The sequence below is a fragment of the Tachypleus tridentatus genome, chromosome 10 (genome assembly GCF_004210375.1).
Source record: "Tachypleus tridentatus isolate NWPU-2018 chromosome 10, ASM421037v1, whole genome shotgun sequence".
Taxonomy (NCBI): domain Eukaryota; kingdom Metazoa; phylum Arthropoda; class Merostomata; order Xiphosura; family Limulidae; genus Tachypleus; species Tachypleus tridentatus.
In genome coordinates, this window is record NC_134834.1 from 166664858 (window position 1) to 166683279 (window position 18422).

The 18422-nt window shown below is 33.9% G+C and overlaps 1 protein-coding gene across 1 annotated transcript in view; it reads right to left on the reverse strand.

Annotated features, from left to right (window-relative positions):
* LOC143230859 (uncharacterized) overlaps positions 1-18422 on the reverse strand; it is a 226756-nt gene that overhangs the window by 136509 nt on the left and 71825 nt on the right. Inside the window, exons 12-13 of the mRNA XM_076465126.1 lie at positions 10386-10456; positions 553-742 (exon numbers count right to left, since the gene is read on the reverse strand). Coding sequence (XP_076321241.1) covers positions 553-742; positions 10386-10456 — 261 coding nt within the window. The remainder of the gene's footprint in view (positions 1-552; positions 743-10385; positions 10457-18422) is intronic.

Genomic DNA, 18422 nt, shown 5'->3' on the forward strand with positions numbered 1-18422 from the left:
CTTTGTATAAGGAAATAGTATATTAACAAATGTAATCTAAATCCCAGTTCCATAAAGTAAAAATCGATTTTTTTTCACTTTCAGTTTGAATAATAAAAATTTTCAGCACAAAACAAGGATAAATAAATGGATTTTTTTAAAGGTAAATTTAGTAATCTAAGTTATTAAATCATGTTGAATGGAAAGAGTCCAGTATTTTTTTGTTTAGCTTACGTTCGAAGATTTCCTTTGATAGAGATGTAGACATCACAACCTTCGGCAGTGCTTATTTCAGTATTTATTAATTATTAACGTAAAATGAACGAATATTTCAGCTAGATTATTTTCGTGTAATAATACCAAAATACATACACAAATGTATTGAGAGTAAACAGTGCTATAAATGGATTAAGTAATTTACATGTTCCCATATTAAGAGATGGTTGATAAGGCATAACTTGGAAATCACGTAAGGTTCGTTTTTACAAAAGATTCACTTTTCCTAAACTACAGTAAAACTGTCATCTATTTTTTGCGATTCATTTTTAATATAAAATACTTTGGATTACCCACCGAGTTCTGAAAGTTGTTACCATGACGACTGAGATAGTCCACCCAGTGTTTCTCGTGTTGTTTATATTCTCCTAGAAGTGTAGCATAATAATGATGAAGCTGGCGACATACGTAGTGTAGGATGAGTCCTTCATTCGTGCAGATATGTTTGAACCCCAGGGAATCCACGTGTGTCATAAACTTCGCTATTCTATGAGTAAAGAGATTAACGTTGCATCTGTCTTAATCACGGATGCATTAAAGTGAACTTGATAAATGAGAAAACTAATATTATATGAAAACTAGTTAACGGTATAAATTATGTGGGGAATTGTTGACACAAAGACAACTTAAACTTTGCTGCAGTCTCAAAATTACAATAAACTAAAAATAATTTACAATACAGGAATATTTTCAGTAAAACCCAATGAGACTAGAAAATATGTTTCAATCTCATGTGTGTAACGTTTTGCTAAATTAATCCTTATTTATACATATACAAATTACCAGATGCAAAATTTACCTATTACAGAACCTCGCGCCATCTACTGACAACAATTCCATCAGGTCGCCAATTCTTATTTAATAACGTAATTTTTTTTTTTTTTTACAATTAATTATCTCAATAGATTCACATATATTCATACTAATTAAACTTCCAGGTTCTGTTAAAATTACATTTTTATGCCATTGAATTGTGTGTTGAGTTTCACTAATAAGTTCTGCTAAAAGTGAAATAGTGATAATATTGTTTTTAACGTGTATTTTGTGTTAATAATTTTGAATTAATAAGTTCATCTAGTTTGCCCTACGTAAGCTATTTTTCCGTCACATGATATTTGATACATACCAAATTTTTGCATTCATTCAATTTTAACTTTAACTGTATCGAAAATTAGGATAACTTTGTTTATCGGTTGGTATATTGGAAAAATATTTGTTCCATTTTTTTTTAATTTGTTCCTCATTTGACAAAACAAACCTGATATAAGTATTAGTACCACACATTATTTTTTACTTTTTTAGCAAATGGTTTTAACTTAATATTTTTATCCCTCTTTTGCAGTTTTTGTCAGCTCTATCAACAACATAGAATTAAAATCTATTTCTACAGGTATGTGTTTAATTAATAATAACTCATTACTAATATAATCAAACTTACAATATAATTTCAGTATCCTATGAACAAAAGAGTGAAAAACAGTAGTCTTCTGAGATTTAATGTGACAAAATTCTTTTACGTCACGGAATAATTATAGAAAATGTTTTACAATAAATGGTAGTTTGCAATGTATCATTATTTTTACGCACTAAAACATAAAAAAAATAAACAATCACTTGTCTTAATTTCATAATTAAATATCTACGCTATTAAGGTAACTAACAAAATTAACCAGTTCATCTATATTATGTTGCCAGATCAAAAATGTGTCGTCCACAAACCTTAAACGTACTTCAGGTTTTTTTCCGCTTTTTTTAGCGCTTCACTTTCAAAACTCTCCGTAAATAAATCACATAATAATGAACATAAAGAAGAACCCATAGCTAAACCTTAATTTTATTTATGAACTTTGTTATCAATTTGGTTTGCTTGTTTTTATAATTTCACTATACGAGAGCTATCTGCGCTAACCGTTTATTATTTTGTAGTGTAAGACTAGAGGGAAGGCAGCTAGTCACCAACTCTTGGGTTACCGTGTTTCTCCGAAAATAAGACAGGGCTTATATTAATTTTCACTCCAAAATATGCCACTAGGGCTTATTTTCGGGGGTTGTCTTATTTTGATATATTAAAAAAATGATGTTACAAAGTAAAACTATTAAACTAACCATTTAAAATAAACTATTATTAAACTATTAAACTAACTGATTAATACTTAAACAAACTAATTAACTAACTATTAAACTAATTAATAAATTAATTTTTTTTATTTCTTTCCTCTTCCTGCCACTCTTAACTAGGGCTTATTTTAAGGATAGGGCTTATATTAAAACTATCCCCAAAAATCACACTAGGTCTTATCTTATGGGTGGGTCTTATTATCGGAGAAACACGGTACTCTGGGATTAACCGACACATATAACGCCTCCATGATTGAAAGGACGAGTATGTTTGGAGTGACGGGGAATTCGAACCCGTGACTCTCGGATTACGAGTTGAGCGCTCTAACCCCATGGCCATGCCAGGACCTTATCAATTTGGAAAAAAAACATAGTTTTTAACACATATTTTTACCAGGTTATTCATAGCCATTATTTCTAGACTGGGTTATTATTTGTTCTCATTTTTTCCCTCAAAAAATGAAAAGCTTTCTCACAAGTACCTAGGTGAACATTTATATAAGAAAGTACAAAATATTTTTTGATCTAAAATGATATGATCAATTCTTTCCATAAATGCAAACGTACATATTTTTATCCCTTAAAAATAAGAATTTTTTATACATAAATTTTTTCTGTTTTTTGAATTTCGTGCAAACCGGATTTGAAGAATAACATAGTACAGAAGAAAGTGAAGAATAAGTTTCATTTGAATTTCGCACAAAGCTACTCGAGGGCTATCTGCGCTAGCCGTCCCTCATTTTGCAGAGTAAGACTAGAGGGAAGGCAGCTAGTTATCACCAGCCACCGCCAACTCTTGGGATACTCTTTTACCAACAAATAGTGGGATTGACCGTTACATATAACGCCCCCACGGCTGAAAGGGCGAGCATGTTTGGCGCGACGGGGATGCGAACCCGTGACCCTCAGATTACGAGTCGCACGCCTTAACACGCTTGGCCATGCCGGGCCACTTCTTTTTTATATTGTGTTAAATGTTACTATATAACTTCACGTTTTCTTTAACTATTGCATGAAGTTTATCTATAGAATTAACTTTAATATTATCATAACACTTTCTTCCGCGGGTTCGAATCCCGGTCGCACCAAACATGCTCGCTCTTTCACCCGTGGGGGCGTTATAATTTTACAGTAAATCCCACTATTCGTTGGTAAAAGAGTAGCCCAAGAGTTGGCGGTAGGTGGTGATGACTAGCTGCCTTCCCTTTAGTCTTACACTGCTAAATTAGGGACGGCTAGCGCGGATAGCCCCTATATAGCTTTGCGCAAATTTCAAAAACAAACAATCAAACTTTCAAAATTTCTTCAACATTAAAGTCATGGTAATATTTATCAAGAATTACAGTTTGTTCAACTTTACCAACATTGCAAATGATAACATCTTGTCTCTTCACACCGTGCAAAATTTCCAAATTCATTTTGTTATTTTTTTCAGATTTAAACTTATAAAATAAAGTACAACACTCACTTCTAACACATAGCTCTTTTTTATCATTTGATTTTTTCAAGTTAGTCTCAATTATTGGACCAAATTAGAAATTTAAGCCTGGATTTAAAACATTACTCTGTTTTATCCTTCAGCACCAAATCAGATTTATTTAGGACTTTAGGGTTATTTAAAAAAAATATTGTACTTCTTTGGCATTGAATATAGTTTGTAATGTTCGTCATTCTCTTCTATTTTCTTAGCTAATAAAGTTTTAAACTTTTGGTCCTACGTAATTTTACATTTAGCAATATTTTTCTAGGTAAATATTAAATTAAAACCATTTGCTAGAAAAAAGTAAAATGAATGTTTGGTACTATCGTTTAAACCAAGCTTATCTTGTCAAATAATGAAACAAGTTTTAAAACAAACATTTTTTTCAATGTATAAACCGATAAATAAAGTTAGCTAAAGTCTTAATACAGTTAAAAATAAAATTGAGTTAACGAGAAAATTTGGTATATAACACATCACGTGACTGTAAAATACCTTACATAGAACAAATTAGAAGAAATATAAAATTCAGAATGAACGAACACAAAATAAACTTTACAAACAATAATATTACCTTTAGCAGAACATATCAATGAAACTTAACACACAATTCAATGGTAAAAAAAACAACTGTAATTTTATCATAACCGGGAAGTGTTAATAGTATGATTACACGTGAATCTGTTTATATAATCTGACGTAAAAAAGTAAATTTAAATTATTAAATAAGGATGTTTTCAATAGATGGCGTGATATTCTTTAACTGTATATAAACTAATCATTGTTTTTAAAACAATTGTGACGTTAACAAAGTCAACAGTATCTCTACTTTTTCTCCGGCACTGGTTTTCCCTCTGGCAGTTCTACACAACAATTGACATTTGGTCTTCAGTTTTATAAAACTCCGACGACTGGTCTATAATCCCATAGTAACTCATGAATTATACATTTGAAAGCGCTGATAGACTGGTCTACAATCCCATAATAACTCATGAATTATACATTTCAAAGCGCTGATAGACTGGTCTACAATCCCATAGCAACTCATGAATTATACATTTCAAAGCGCTGATATACCTTTCATTATTTTATTCGAAAACATAGTATTTCTTTCCTTCCGTTTAGCTTAATAACTTCTAATGTCTTAACATGATAATCTTTAAATTAAAGTAAAACACAATCAGGAAAAAAGTATGTAAACAAGTAAAATCAGGAAGCCTAAAGCAAAACATAGTAAACAGTTTTATATGAAGAAAAACACTGATAGACCACTCCATTAAGGACTAACTATCTACGTTTCTAGGGCAAACACGCTAAATAATTGGATATGAAAACTGATACTGATAAAAAGTAATTGGATATCTAAATGTGACCCACTGACTGATTGTACCAAAAGTGACCAGGGTTTATTTATTTTCAACCATACAATATTATAAAATATGGTATTAAAAACAAATTTAACCACTGCCCATCTCAAATGTAAACAGAAATTTATGCATTTAGTGGTGCTTATAGTGCAAAATATTAACAATGAAGGGCTGAAAATTGCAAGAGATATCTTATGAGAAAAAACTGTACACTGTTTTCACTACACGTATGGGAAACAATGTCTGAGAAATTTGGACATAGTTTCTTTCCTCCAACAGTGTGGAATGTTGGAGATGTTGTAACAGTCTACAAAATATTTTCAAGGCATAAGAAAGTCCTTTGATTTCCGAGAAGGATGAATAACATAGTGGTTCTGATAAATCCATTTCTATTATGTTGGATTTTTATACTGATCAGTAAAGGCTGATATTGAAAGTTCCTGTAGTTCTTATATTGACCACAGCTGTTTTTATGAGCATAATAGTAACTTACATCACGTCGTTTAACCACAATAATTACAGGACTTCAATCCAGTTAAGGAATTTTGGAATTGTCTCAAACCTCATGTGCAGTATATGACCATATGTTTTCTACCCATTTTAATTAATTTGTTCTTTTTTCGAATTTTATGTATTCTTTGAGTTCGATTTGAACGTAGAAAGTCGTTCAGGTAAAGAGTTCAACTTTCCTTTTCTGTTACAGCTTAAAGGCACTTTCATGCAAGAAAGATGGCAGTCATTCGTAGTTTCCATAACAAAATAGCTGTATTTTTTTTGCTTGAAATCGCCAGGGGTTTTCTTACGTTTTTTTTCTCAATGGCTCAATGGCTGAGTTCTGTGTAATGAGAATGAGGTGCAATCCGTAAGTATGTTTATATATCTCTGTTTGAAATTTATAGTCCAGGCACTCTCTATCATATAGACTTTTGTTCAGATTACATTAGCTTTGTTTTACAGGTTGTGTTTTACTTTGACGTAGATTGTGCTTACTTTAACTATCAAATTTTCTTTTTTACACTAATGTGTAACATAGAATTAAAGTTTATCTTATCCACACAACAAACGTTTGTTTATGTGTTTTTTGTATTGCGACTGTTTGTTAACAGATATATTGATTCTGTAGTTTGGCACTGTCTCTTTCTTCCCCAAAATTTAGTCAAAGTCAGTGAAGAATATATTCATACTCTATAATAAAATATTCACTGTATATCCATCTCTGTGGGCCCTATCACTTACTACAAGGGAAATTAGGTAAGTAAGGAGAAGAAACGTCTTCTCCTTCACCACATATACTTTTGTTGCAGAGGCTTGTTCTCCTTGCGTGATTAACTGAGTTTGCTCTTTGACAATCTAGTGATTGTGTTAAGGTTCCAAACCCGTGAGAACAGCATAATCTATAAATTGAAGAAAAGTTGAGAATACAGAAGGCGTTGTGCCTAGGAAGTGTAGTTAACCAAGGTTGGTAAAGATATGTTTCTGGGTGTCAAACTTATGCTAATACTGCAGATTTCCTTAGAACCATCTCCATGTATCAGCAAATCTAGGATGTAGAATGTTTAGTTTCTCAAACACCCAGAAAGGCCATTGAAGCTCTTATGGTGAATTTAAGTCTCAATATGAGTGGAACTCAAATATCTGAGGACTGTCGAATAGATTCCTGAACTATGGTGACCAAGACCAAGTTGAACAGTGTTTAAGAAACTCCAACATGCTTGTTGACTAAAGCAGCAAAGCCCATGTTAAAGGTCATCCTCAGTTGCAAGAGAGAAATGTGAAGTGTTCGGTAGACAACATTTACTAAGAGGAGCTACTTTGCCAACGGGTGAGACAGCAAGCACTTGCAGAGAAAAAATGTGATAACTGGAGTAGCATGGAACGTCTTTGTGATGGAAGGTATGATGCTAAACAAGATGGAAGGAGCAACTGGATATAGTCCACCAACGGTGACTGTTTTGGCAGTAGGTATTTGCGAATGAGGATAATTATTTTTGAATTAGTAGGAACCTCTTTTCTATCCGAATGTTTAAGGGTATTGGCAAAGAGGAGTTGGTTCTTTAGAAACAAGAAACTGAAACACAGCCATTGCCAAGATACATCATTATTTGAACCAAATAGAAACTTAGCAATTTATTGGGCTGAGTTTAAGGTGCAAAGAAAGAGTCTGTTCGAGAACTTCGATTCTTTCGTGAAAAAAATATCCCACGATAGCATCTGCTGATCATGTGGACATCCTTGTTGACAAATTCATAGAGAGATTACAAATTGGACTACCGGGGTGCAAGATATTCACACTCTAGCAGAGTTGGTATCCATTGTAGTGAGGTCCAAAGTGGTAACCTTAGATAAATCATAGAAGAAGAGAATGTCACCAGTAACAGCTGTTGCGGAAACTCCCAAAGGCTTCAGCTCAAGCCCATCGAGGAAATTAATCAGCCAACACTTCCTGGTACTCCAGCGCAGGTATCTCAGTTTCCAATTAATTGGAAGGTCTGCCGACCTCCCTATGATGTTTATACTGTATCTAATGCAAATTATATCAACACCCAATCACATTGAATGAGAGGAAAAAACAAACCATTAGATGAACTTGTAGATGCAGGTGCACCTCCATCTGAATTTTTGCTATCTTGCTAGATAGCGATTAGGTGAAACATTTGATTGTTATCTGATGTTCCTTTGACTCCAGAAAATAACTAATGAACTGTGACTCAAGTCTAACACGGAAGTACTACAGACAACGTTTGTCAAATGGTGTGGTATCATGTAATCTCTCTCCTACGGGCTAGCTGCAGTTTGATATGTGCCTGTAAAGATGTATTGTCGAGTCATGAATTTCCTTGGTGACACAAGAGTGTCCATGACTATAATAAACGCTGCCATGTATCCAAGTGAAGTCATCACACGAGCCAGTTAACACTAAATTTGTTATGGTAAATGGAAGCATGTTAATGGAAATGATGAGGCAAGTCTCTATGTCTGAATTACATGAGCTACAGGACAAAATAGTCATCACACGCTTTGGTTCTGATAATGGCATCCTTGAGACTGAAATACTACAGAAATTCTCTGCCTACTTTACCTATGCAACAAGTGAACAAAATTACTAAGGGGAAATGGCCAAGTGCCAGTCATAATGAGACCAAGAAAAGTGTGTGTATGTGCCTTGCAAAGAGAGAGATACACAGTACCTTCATATACACAAGAAGTATGCCATAGTTTACACAAACAAGGTCTAGTATGCTAGCACCAAGTAGCACAGTTGTCAAGTCAATACCAAAAATATACTATTATCTATCCAGCAAAGAGAAAGCTTGAGTACAGACAGTGAACTGTGAATGAAGGGACGAAGTCCCAATGTTCAGAAGTTATAAACAATTGTTAATCCAGCTTCCTATTAGAATGGAAATGGCCAATACTAACAATATTAGTATTACTTCTGTAGCACCATGTCTGAAGACGAACACTTGGCTGCTAGCACATCTGAGGTTGCTCGTTGATAATTTCAGCAACGTCTCAGTGGCCTAATGTTTAAGTTTTCTAATATATTTGTGAAATTAGAAGGCTAGGTCGGTAGAACAACAATAGCATGCTATTGCAGTTAAGGAGAAACTGATTAAACAAGCAGATTATCAGAAAGGAGGACAGCGTTAATAGGTTTTGTATTGATTTCTAACACATAAATGCCATGATGAACATTGATGCCTTTTCTCCGCTATGGACAGACAATTGACAGGACTTGTTTGAAAGTAGCGAATGGTTCAGCACTTTAGATCTAGCTTCCTCATACTGATAAGCTGAACTTAAGGAAAAATACTGACCCTGAATTGCTTTCAGCACTAGAGATGTTTTTACAAGTTGTATGTCATCCATTTAGCTTTTGTAAAGCTTTGGTTACTTTGGAGAGGTTAATAGAATTCACACTTAAGGCGATTCAATGAGAGAGATTCTTGTTCTATATGAATGACATCCTGATATTTGTTGCACAGTTGAGCCTGCTGTCACAAACCTAACCATTTTGAAGGAGTAATATTTAACGCTGGGTTCGGTGGGCAAAGCCCGATGTGGCTTTGCTATAAGAAAACACACACACATTTAACGCTGGGAATGTGTGCTTGTGTGCACCCAAGTAAAAGTTTCGAGTCATATAGTTATACAGCACTTCTAGACTGGCCTTTGTGATGAAATGAGATATTTAAAGCTTCCTCGGTTTCTTATCGAACTTCTGTAACCAATTTTTTCTAAGATTGCTGCACCAACGTCTATGCTCACTAAAAGTGTGTGCATTTGAGATGAAGTGAGGAGTGCACTTAGTGAGTTATTGTTGGTGTTGCAGTTCCAGAATGGGAAAGTTTATGTTGTAGCGTATGTGAGCCAGACATCTCACAGTTCCAAACAATCAAAAGTGCACTACGAACAAGGAACATTACTTCATCCAGGTTCTCTTTTATTGTTCAAACATTTGCAGATTTTGTAGATTGCAAATTACAGTTGGCTTGTTTCTCTTAACTGTTATTCTACTTTAAGATGCACTGTGGCTCACATTCAACTGGTGAGTGAGAACAAATAAAAAGTCCTTTTACATTGTTTCTTTCTTTACTTCCACACTCATATAGTAAGAACGTGCCCACTTTTTGTACTGTGAATGCTTTTCTTTGGTGTAGTTAAATTGTCTAGCTTTTTTTTTTCAACGAACTCAGAGCTGGATCTCCATATTGAGTGTCCTATCCATTGTGTCTGAGAAAAATCAATATACAATCTCAGGGAAGAATAGACCCATACTCTATAATAAACCATTATTTGGATCTCCAGATTAAGAGTCCTACCCATTGACTCTGGGAAAAATCAATGTAACTAATTGTTACATCAATGTAACCACAGCCAAATTTCCTACTATTTTCCTTTTCCAAATGCTATGAATTAGTTTCTGTTCATATTTCGACAAGCTATGTTCAAACACCTTACAAAGTCTTTTCCACGATGAGTTCCAATTGTTAATGTGGTAAAAAGTGGCTTTTACCCAATACTAGCTAGCTGTGGGTCCTAGTAAAATGTGTAGTCAGTATGTGTAGAGAGAATTGTGAAATTAAAAGCAAATGAGAACTGATTTTGAAATGGGAGTGGTATATTTACTCTTTATATACAATTATTGAAAATAACAGACTTACCCATCGTAAGCTGGTAGTGCTGGGTTATGTTTTCTCGCTTCCTCCAGTAAAAACAGGAGTTTCGATTTGTGCTGTACATAACAAAAGAATCGTATGAGCTGTAAGCACCAATTATTAGGAAATATGAACTGAAGCCTTAGAAAAATCTGTTAATTAATTAAATAGAATCATTTTACATTGTAAGTATCTGTTTATCTTGTAGTTACAAATTAAGCTTTAAAATTAACACTGGTTTTTTTTTTTTTTTAACCAGGTGTTTATCAAATGAAAGAGGTGAAAGAAGCAGGTGGTCCGGGAGTATAACCTTCCCAAGTCTGTCTATGCCTAGTGAGAAAACAAGCTAAGATCTGTTGATAATTTTAAGTGTTTCATACACTGCACGTCCGTATTTTTATTTTAAGAATTCCTCCACTTGAAGTCTGTAAATGCAACACTTTCTATGAGTCAAACATTATAATCTCAAAGAATTAACACGTACAAGTCTCACAAGAACTTAGCTTCCTCTGTCCGTGAATAAACACAACTTAAAATTAATTACAGACCCTCCAAAAAAAAAAAAAATGCGCGAAGAAGGCTATCACTTCAATCGAAAAGTAGCATTGTGTAGGTTAATTAACCATAGAAACAAATAAAAACAACAGTATAAAGTACCATATTATACATTTAGATAAATAAATCATATCACGAAACGAAATATTTATTATTATTCTGATGAATCGGAAAACAACTAATTTTTAACTACCGAAAGTTGATTTGGCAAATCAAGCTTTGGTATATGATATCAGTGTGTTATTTGATTTAACATATAAATATTTAAAATAAAAAAAAACAAACTATATCGTCACATCGCAAGATTTCAATCTGGACATATTATTTAAATGAAAATATCCACAACATAATTATGACACTGTATATATAATATAATATAATTATAATCGTCATCATTACTCTGTATATGAAGATGTAGAATTACTATGAAAGACTGTATGGTCTGGCTGAGTTTTCAAAATATCTGTACTGAAACTGAACCAAACGACGACAAATTGGAAATAACTGGAAGATTTTTTTGTCCAGACTGATCTATTTGTTCGCAGCGCCATCTTTTTCTAAATAAAAAAAACAACATCTTGTCATTACTGGTACTATGTTTTTGCCAATTAATTTTTGGTCTATAACTTGGTGAATCGTTTAGTAGAAGTAATAGTTTTAAACATTCCTAGTAGTATTGTTTTTATTTTAATTCATAATTAATACAAGTATTTGTCTGTTTAAAAACAGTATTTAAATTTTTTCTGTTACTTTTAAAACTCCAAATCACAGATTGTCTTCAAGTAAGGCCCAGCAAGGCTAGGTGGTTAAGGCACTTAACTAGAAATCTGAGGTTCGCGGGTTCGAGTTTCCGTCACACCAAACATGCTCGCCCTTTCAGCCGTGAGGGCGTTATAATGGGACAGTTAATCTCAGTTTTCGTTGGTAAAAGAGAAGCCCACGAGTTGACGATGGACGGTGAAAACTAGCTGTCTTCCCTCTAGCCCTACACTACAAAATTAGGGACAAATAGCGCAGAGAGTCCTCGTGTAACTTTGCGCAAAAACAAACAAACATTTTCAACTAAAATCGACAATAATGATTTAATACTGTACATCGCAAGGCATTTTTATCTTAGCTGAATAATCAAACAAACATTATTCTTATCAACTGTAATGCGAATGTGCCATGAACTCAAAAGAGATATACTTTTTTTTCCATTAGAGGGTCACTGAACTCTAATGATAAAAACGTATTCTCCAAGTGATACAGGAGTCACTTGTACTTTCAACTCTTCAAGGACATTGCATGATTAACAATTATGTTCAGTTTCCAAATAGAAAATATAGCGTTATGCCTTTGGTTTGTTAAACTAAAACTTTTTCCAACAGGTTTCCACACAAAAAACACGAAAATAACAAAAAACTCTGAGGCATAAGTAGGTTTTATTTGATATTTCAGGTACTGATAATGCTAATATATTGACAGTGACCTCCCAGCTTGTGTTAGAGGGACATTTGACAATTGCACAAAAACACATGTAAAGAAGAATCACAAAAAAAACAACATATTTTTCAAGGCTGTATCAATCTATGCATGTCGACACTTTTGCTGTTGTTTTTGACGAAACTGAGATATTGATAAAAAGGGTTAACTACTGTTGAGTGAAACTTTATTAACACTATGAAGAATAAGTTGTTTATAATTCTCATTTATTTTTAGTCAAGGAATAGCGGCCAATAGAATCGTTCCGAGTTAGTTTGTTTTCCAAGCACGAATTTTTAGTTCACAGCTCCGTCATCTCTTAACCGATATAAGATCTAATTAAAGTCTTGGACTCAGGAGGTTAAACCCTTTCGATTGATTATTTAACCATGCTTAAGGTCTCATAGATCAGTTTACTATATTCACGCCTAAAATACTTCCAATTTGAAGATAGGCTGTTAGACGTCCTGATGAGTAATAAAACCGAAAATAACCAATTTTGAGGGAAAGTAGAATCTAACAAAAGGTGTGCGATTACAGTGTGTTGAATTTATTAATAAGTCGAAATCTTTAAGTCAAAGTGAAGTAAATAATAAATATGTGATTTTCTTTTTTATTTGTTTTGTCATAATTTTAAAATAATACAAACATATCAGTGTAAGGAAGAGATATTACTTTCATATCTTCTTATGAAAATTTTAACTTTTAAATTATCAATGTGCTTCTATCTCAGTTACTCCCAGTGGAGACTGTATATCGTACGGCCCGGCATGGCCAGGTGGTTAAGGCGCTCGACTCATAACTTGAGGGTCGCACCAAACATGATCATACTTTCAGCCGTGGGGGCGTTATAATGTACGTTCAATTCCACAAATCGTTGGTAATATAGTAGCCCCAGAGTTGACGGTGAGAGGTGAAGACTGACTGCCTTCCCTCTAGTCTAGCATTGCTAAATTATAGACGGCTAGCGCAGATAGCTCTCGTGTAGAAATTCAAAACAAAAAAACATGTCGTACGATATTCAGCAATTATATGCTTTTGGCTGTTACATCAACCATTTCAAAGAACTTATCAAAAACATGGGAGAGGTTATTCGTCGATAGTATCTACAGAACAAAAGGTTTGCACTGTGCTGTACTTAAACAAGTCCTTTTCTCACTGTCTCGGATTTAAATGTAAAATGAGCAATAATAAGCATGATGTATTATTATAATTATCTTGCTACTATTATTAAAAAGGATTGAGGTAGAATTTGTAGCTTATACCTAATAATGAGCGATTATATCAGTTGTTGACTACTTATTAGTCTCCATATGACCCGGCATTACCAGGTGACTTAAGGCGTTCGATTTGTAATCTGAGGGTCCCGGGTTCGACACACAAAACATGCTATTCTTTTCAGCCTTGGGGATGTTATAGCATAACGGTCAATCGCGCTATTGGTTGATCAAAGAGTAGCCCAAGATTGGCGGTGGGTGTGGATGACTAGCTGCCTTCTCTCTAGTCTTACACTGCTAAATTGTTTGTTTTTGTTTTGAATTTCGCGCAAAGCTACACGAGAGCTATCAGTGCTAACCGTCCCTAATTTACCAACGAAAAGTGGGATTGACCGTAACATTATAACGCTCCTACGGCTGAAAGTGTGAACACGTTTGGTGTGACGGGGATTCGAACCTGCGACCCTAAGATTACGAGTCGAACGTCTTAATCCACCTGGCCATGCGGGGCCCACTGCTAAAGTAGGGACGGCTAGCGCAGATAGTTCTCGTGTAGCTTTGTGCGAAATTCAAAATAAAATAAAAATATCTATCATAAAGTAATATTAATCTTATTTGTCACTGGTGATTACATTACCGTAGCGTAATTTTATAGTAAAACTTGTGACAAAGTTAATGAAAGATCCCACAATCCTCTTACCCAGCTAATTACGGTGAAAATGTAGCAACTATTATTATATACGTATATATAATCTGTCTACTTCCGTTCGCGACTTTCGACAAACGTCTGGAAGATAACAAAATTGTCTACTTCCACGATTTTTTAACTCCAGCTTCACTATTTGCTGCTCCTGCTTTATGTTAAGCTCCAAAGTCTAAAAGTTTGTATTATTCAACCTTTATTCTCTCATTTTTGTTTTATGTTTTTCATTTTGTGATCCAATATTTCTCCAAACAGAACAAATAGATTTTACGAAACTGTAGAGCAAACATTTACCACCAATTCTTGACGTTATATTGTATGTTGCAAAATCTATCCAGCATTTTTACGAATCCAATAACATACTGCAATTTACTTTCAGACAGTAATTACAGAGCTTCAAAGAGCTAAGTGTGGCGCCAGTTTTCCTAAAGTAAAAGCATACAATAAACACTAATATTAAAGGTACACATAATTACTGATAAGTTAATGAAAACTCTATAATCTATGAGAAAGGATGACGAAGATAACATAGTTAATATAATGATCTTGTAAGGAGAAATAAAACCTGTAGTTAATTAGGTTTCTACACTGTCTGAAATCTTTGTCTCGTGTTAAAGATATGGCTAAGTTTGAGCTTCCACCCAGCACTTAAACTGTTATCGTTATATACATATAAGGCAGAACAGATAACGACCTATGTTCATATCAAAGCCTTATGTGACGGCTAAATAAGGCTTCAGTACAAGCAGGCGATCTTTGGGACATACTGTTACAATATATTTTTTGTCCGCTAGGAGAATACATAAAAAATGTTTAACACGCCACGTAGACTTTGCATAGTTACAACTCTGAAGACACGTTATCTGTCTTGAATAGTGTATTAAACACCAGGTGACTCCTCTAAATGTTTCTCGCATATGTGAGTTATAAATCAGAACATATTCAATTTATATATTATTTACAATTTAAAAAATAATAATATTTAAAATCGAGGTTTCCCAAACGGTTAACTTATTCATTACATTGAACAGCCCAAATCAGATTTTATTCGTAATTTGAATAAATGAAAGTTTTAACACATTACGTTCGCACATAAATATTTCTTGCATGGAACAGGTCTTTTTGAAAATTAACAAAGTGCAAACGAGCCTCGGGCATGGCCAGGTGGTTAGGGTGCTCGACTTGTCGTACCAAACATGCTCGCCATTTTAGCCATTGGATATTATAATGTTATGGTCAATTCCACTATTTCTTAGTAGAAGAGTAGCTCAAGAGCTGGTGGTAGGTGGTGATGTCGAACTGCCTTGCCTCTAGTCTTACAAAGCTAAATTAGGGACAGCTAGCGCAGATGGTTTAGCTTTGCGCGAAATTAAAAAAAACAAAAAAAAACAGTATGAACAAGCGTAGCTTAGAAAACATAAAAATCTAACATAATATTTATTCAAGGTATTTTCTGTTGTAATAATCCTATTTTGAAACTACAAACACAGAATCTTAGAAATAAGGAGGCAGATAGCAACCAGCTCCTGAACCTTTCTGCGTCACTTTAAGGTTTAAACATAATAACAAATATGTCACAGTACAATATTAAAACGCTTAGATTTCAAAGTTAATGCCGCTTTAACTGCTAAGAAAACCTATTAGGGTTACAGCTTCGCTATGGAAGCTAAGTTAAGGCTACTTTCAAGCATGATTTAGTGCAAAATTGTTATTTTCTCTCTCTAACTTATCCTATGTTCTTTTAAAAATATTCGTAGCAATAATAATGTATTTTTATTTATTGCGGGAAAAGTACTCAAACAGCAAATAAAAAAACTCTTCAAATGGTCCATAAGATTACAGTTTAAAATGCTTACACAACTTACGTGTTTTATGTTTATTTTATTGTATTAAAGATGACAGCAACGTTAAGAATTCCCATTTGTTTAATGTCTTCTTCAAGTTACAATGGTTTAAAAAAGTTACTCCTGTGAGAGTTATTTCAAATAATACAAGACCATTTTAAAAATATCATTTCAATTGACCCAATTTTGTATGCTGACAATACAGAAGCCGCTTCGTGCTATAATGTCAAGTTTTCTCGAATTTTCCACGGAGATATTTCTATATGACAACGCAAAATTGCGTAAACTGTCCAGCTTGTATAAGTACATGTTTGCTTGTATCTAAAACCGAATCTGTAAATTATTCAGCAGATAAAATATATGACGGTATCGAATATAAATCACTACGTCTCATCCCACACAACAAAAAAACTCAAAATTGCTTTTGAAACGTACTGGTACAAAATATTTTGGTCCGTCAGAAACAAAGGTAAGTGAGATACATGAAGCAGTTAATGTTGGAAAATAAACATAGTATCGATAGGGCATAAATTCTCAAACTAGTTAAATATCAAGGTAAATATAACCAATGCTAGAAGTTGAGCTCTAAACAAGATAATTAGAATGTTGGAGCGTTTATCCTAAAACCAAATGAGGTTTGAGAAGATACAAGGCAACACTGACTTACCAAACAACGAAACAGTATACCGTGAAATTACTCGTAATTTTATTTTTTACGTGTTGTAGGGCATTCAAATTTCAACCTATTTCACAGAAACCGACACCTTTGTCTATAACTAAAATTAGTTAAGTGAACTGAATTTTAGAGCAAACAACATCTTATCTCCTTATTGTCGAGATAAGTGGACTACAGTTATAGAAGGCAGTTTGAAAAAAACATAATATTATAGTAATCAAGTGTTTTGGTTGTGTGTTTGTTCGTTTCTTTGTCTCTCTAATAGTTTGCTCACACACACACATACACTATCACATATATATATATATATATATAACCTACATTTCTTTCTGCGGAAGTTTTTAAAAAGTACAATAGAAGAAAGTGATATTTTAAATACGTTTGGGCACCAATGTTGTAAAGACACAATATATCTTAGAAAAACTCAAAGTACAAGTAACAACTAAATTTCATCCAAGATATTACAAATACCGTCATGGAGATTTCATGATAATATATACATATGGCCAGGCGTGCCCGGATTATGAATCCGTGATTTCATGGTTCGCGTCTCATTGCCATCAAAATATATCCTTTACACTATGAGACTTACAGTCAAAGCTCACTACTTTACTAGACAATAATAGCCTAGAAATTGGCACTGAATGCTCCTAACTAAATGTCTTCCTGTTATATTAAGGGTTTGGTATGGTATGGTGTATAAGATTCTTGAAGTTGGGTCAGAAACATACGTAACTTGTTACTATAGCAACACGTCTAGTCGTATCTTCAAACCAGATAGCAAGAGACGTAGTGTACCTGACAAGCACTCATAAAGAAGCAGATTCCTTTCTTATACGCTACAATGCTGAAATACTCAAAGCACGTACCCACATGCTTCAGACATAAGTGGGCATGGCTGGTGGTTAAAGCGCTCGAGTGGGTTGAGGATTAGAATTTCCATCACCGGACATGCTCTTCCTTTTAGCCATACGGTCGTTATAATCTCACAGTCAATCCCACTGTTTGTAAGGAATATACCAAGCGTTGGATAATGATTGTGATCACTAGCTGCGTTCCCCCTAGTCCAGCAATTCTAAATTAGGAACGACTAGCGCAGGTAGCTCACTACTAGCGTTCAGCGAAATTGAGCAAAAAATAAATAAAACAAACCTTCTGGACTATCAGTTCAAAATTAGGAAGTTTGAGAGCTGAAAGCCATTGTATAACATGTAAAATCCGAAACAAACATAACTAATACAACAATGAAATACGATACAGCAGTTTCCAAAACTTTTAGAATCATCATTTTTCACCAACCGTTAGAAAATCTCGTTTCCAATATTGATCAGTAATTAGAGCGTCAAAATGAGTTCTTATTAAGTAAAATTAAGAAAATAATTTTCTTTTGCATACTACAGTAAAACCTGTCTAAGCCGGAATATGCATAGGGCGGAAACCTGTACAAGCCAGAAATATCAAAATTTTGCAGCATTATCTTGAAATTTCTCTTATAGAAGGCCCTCTATATGGCAGAACTTGCATAATGAGGGCGGATAACTATGTTTCACCTATCTCATCTATCAACAAGTAGGATTAGAACCT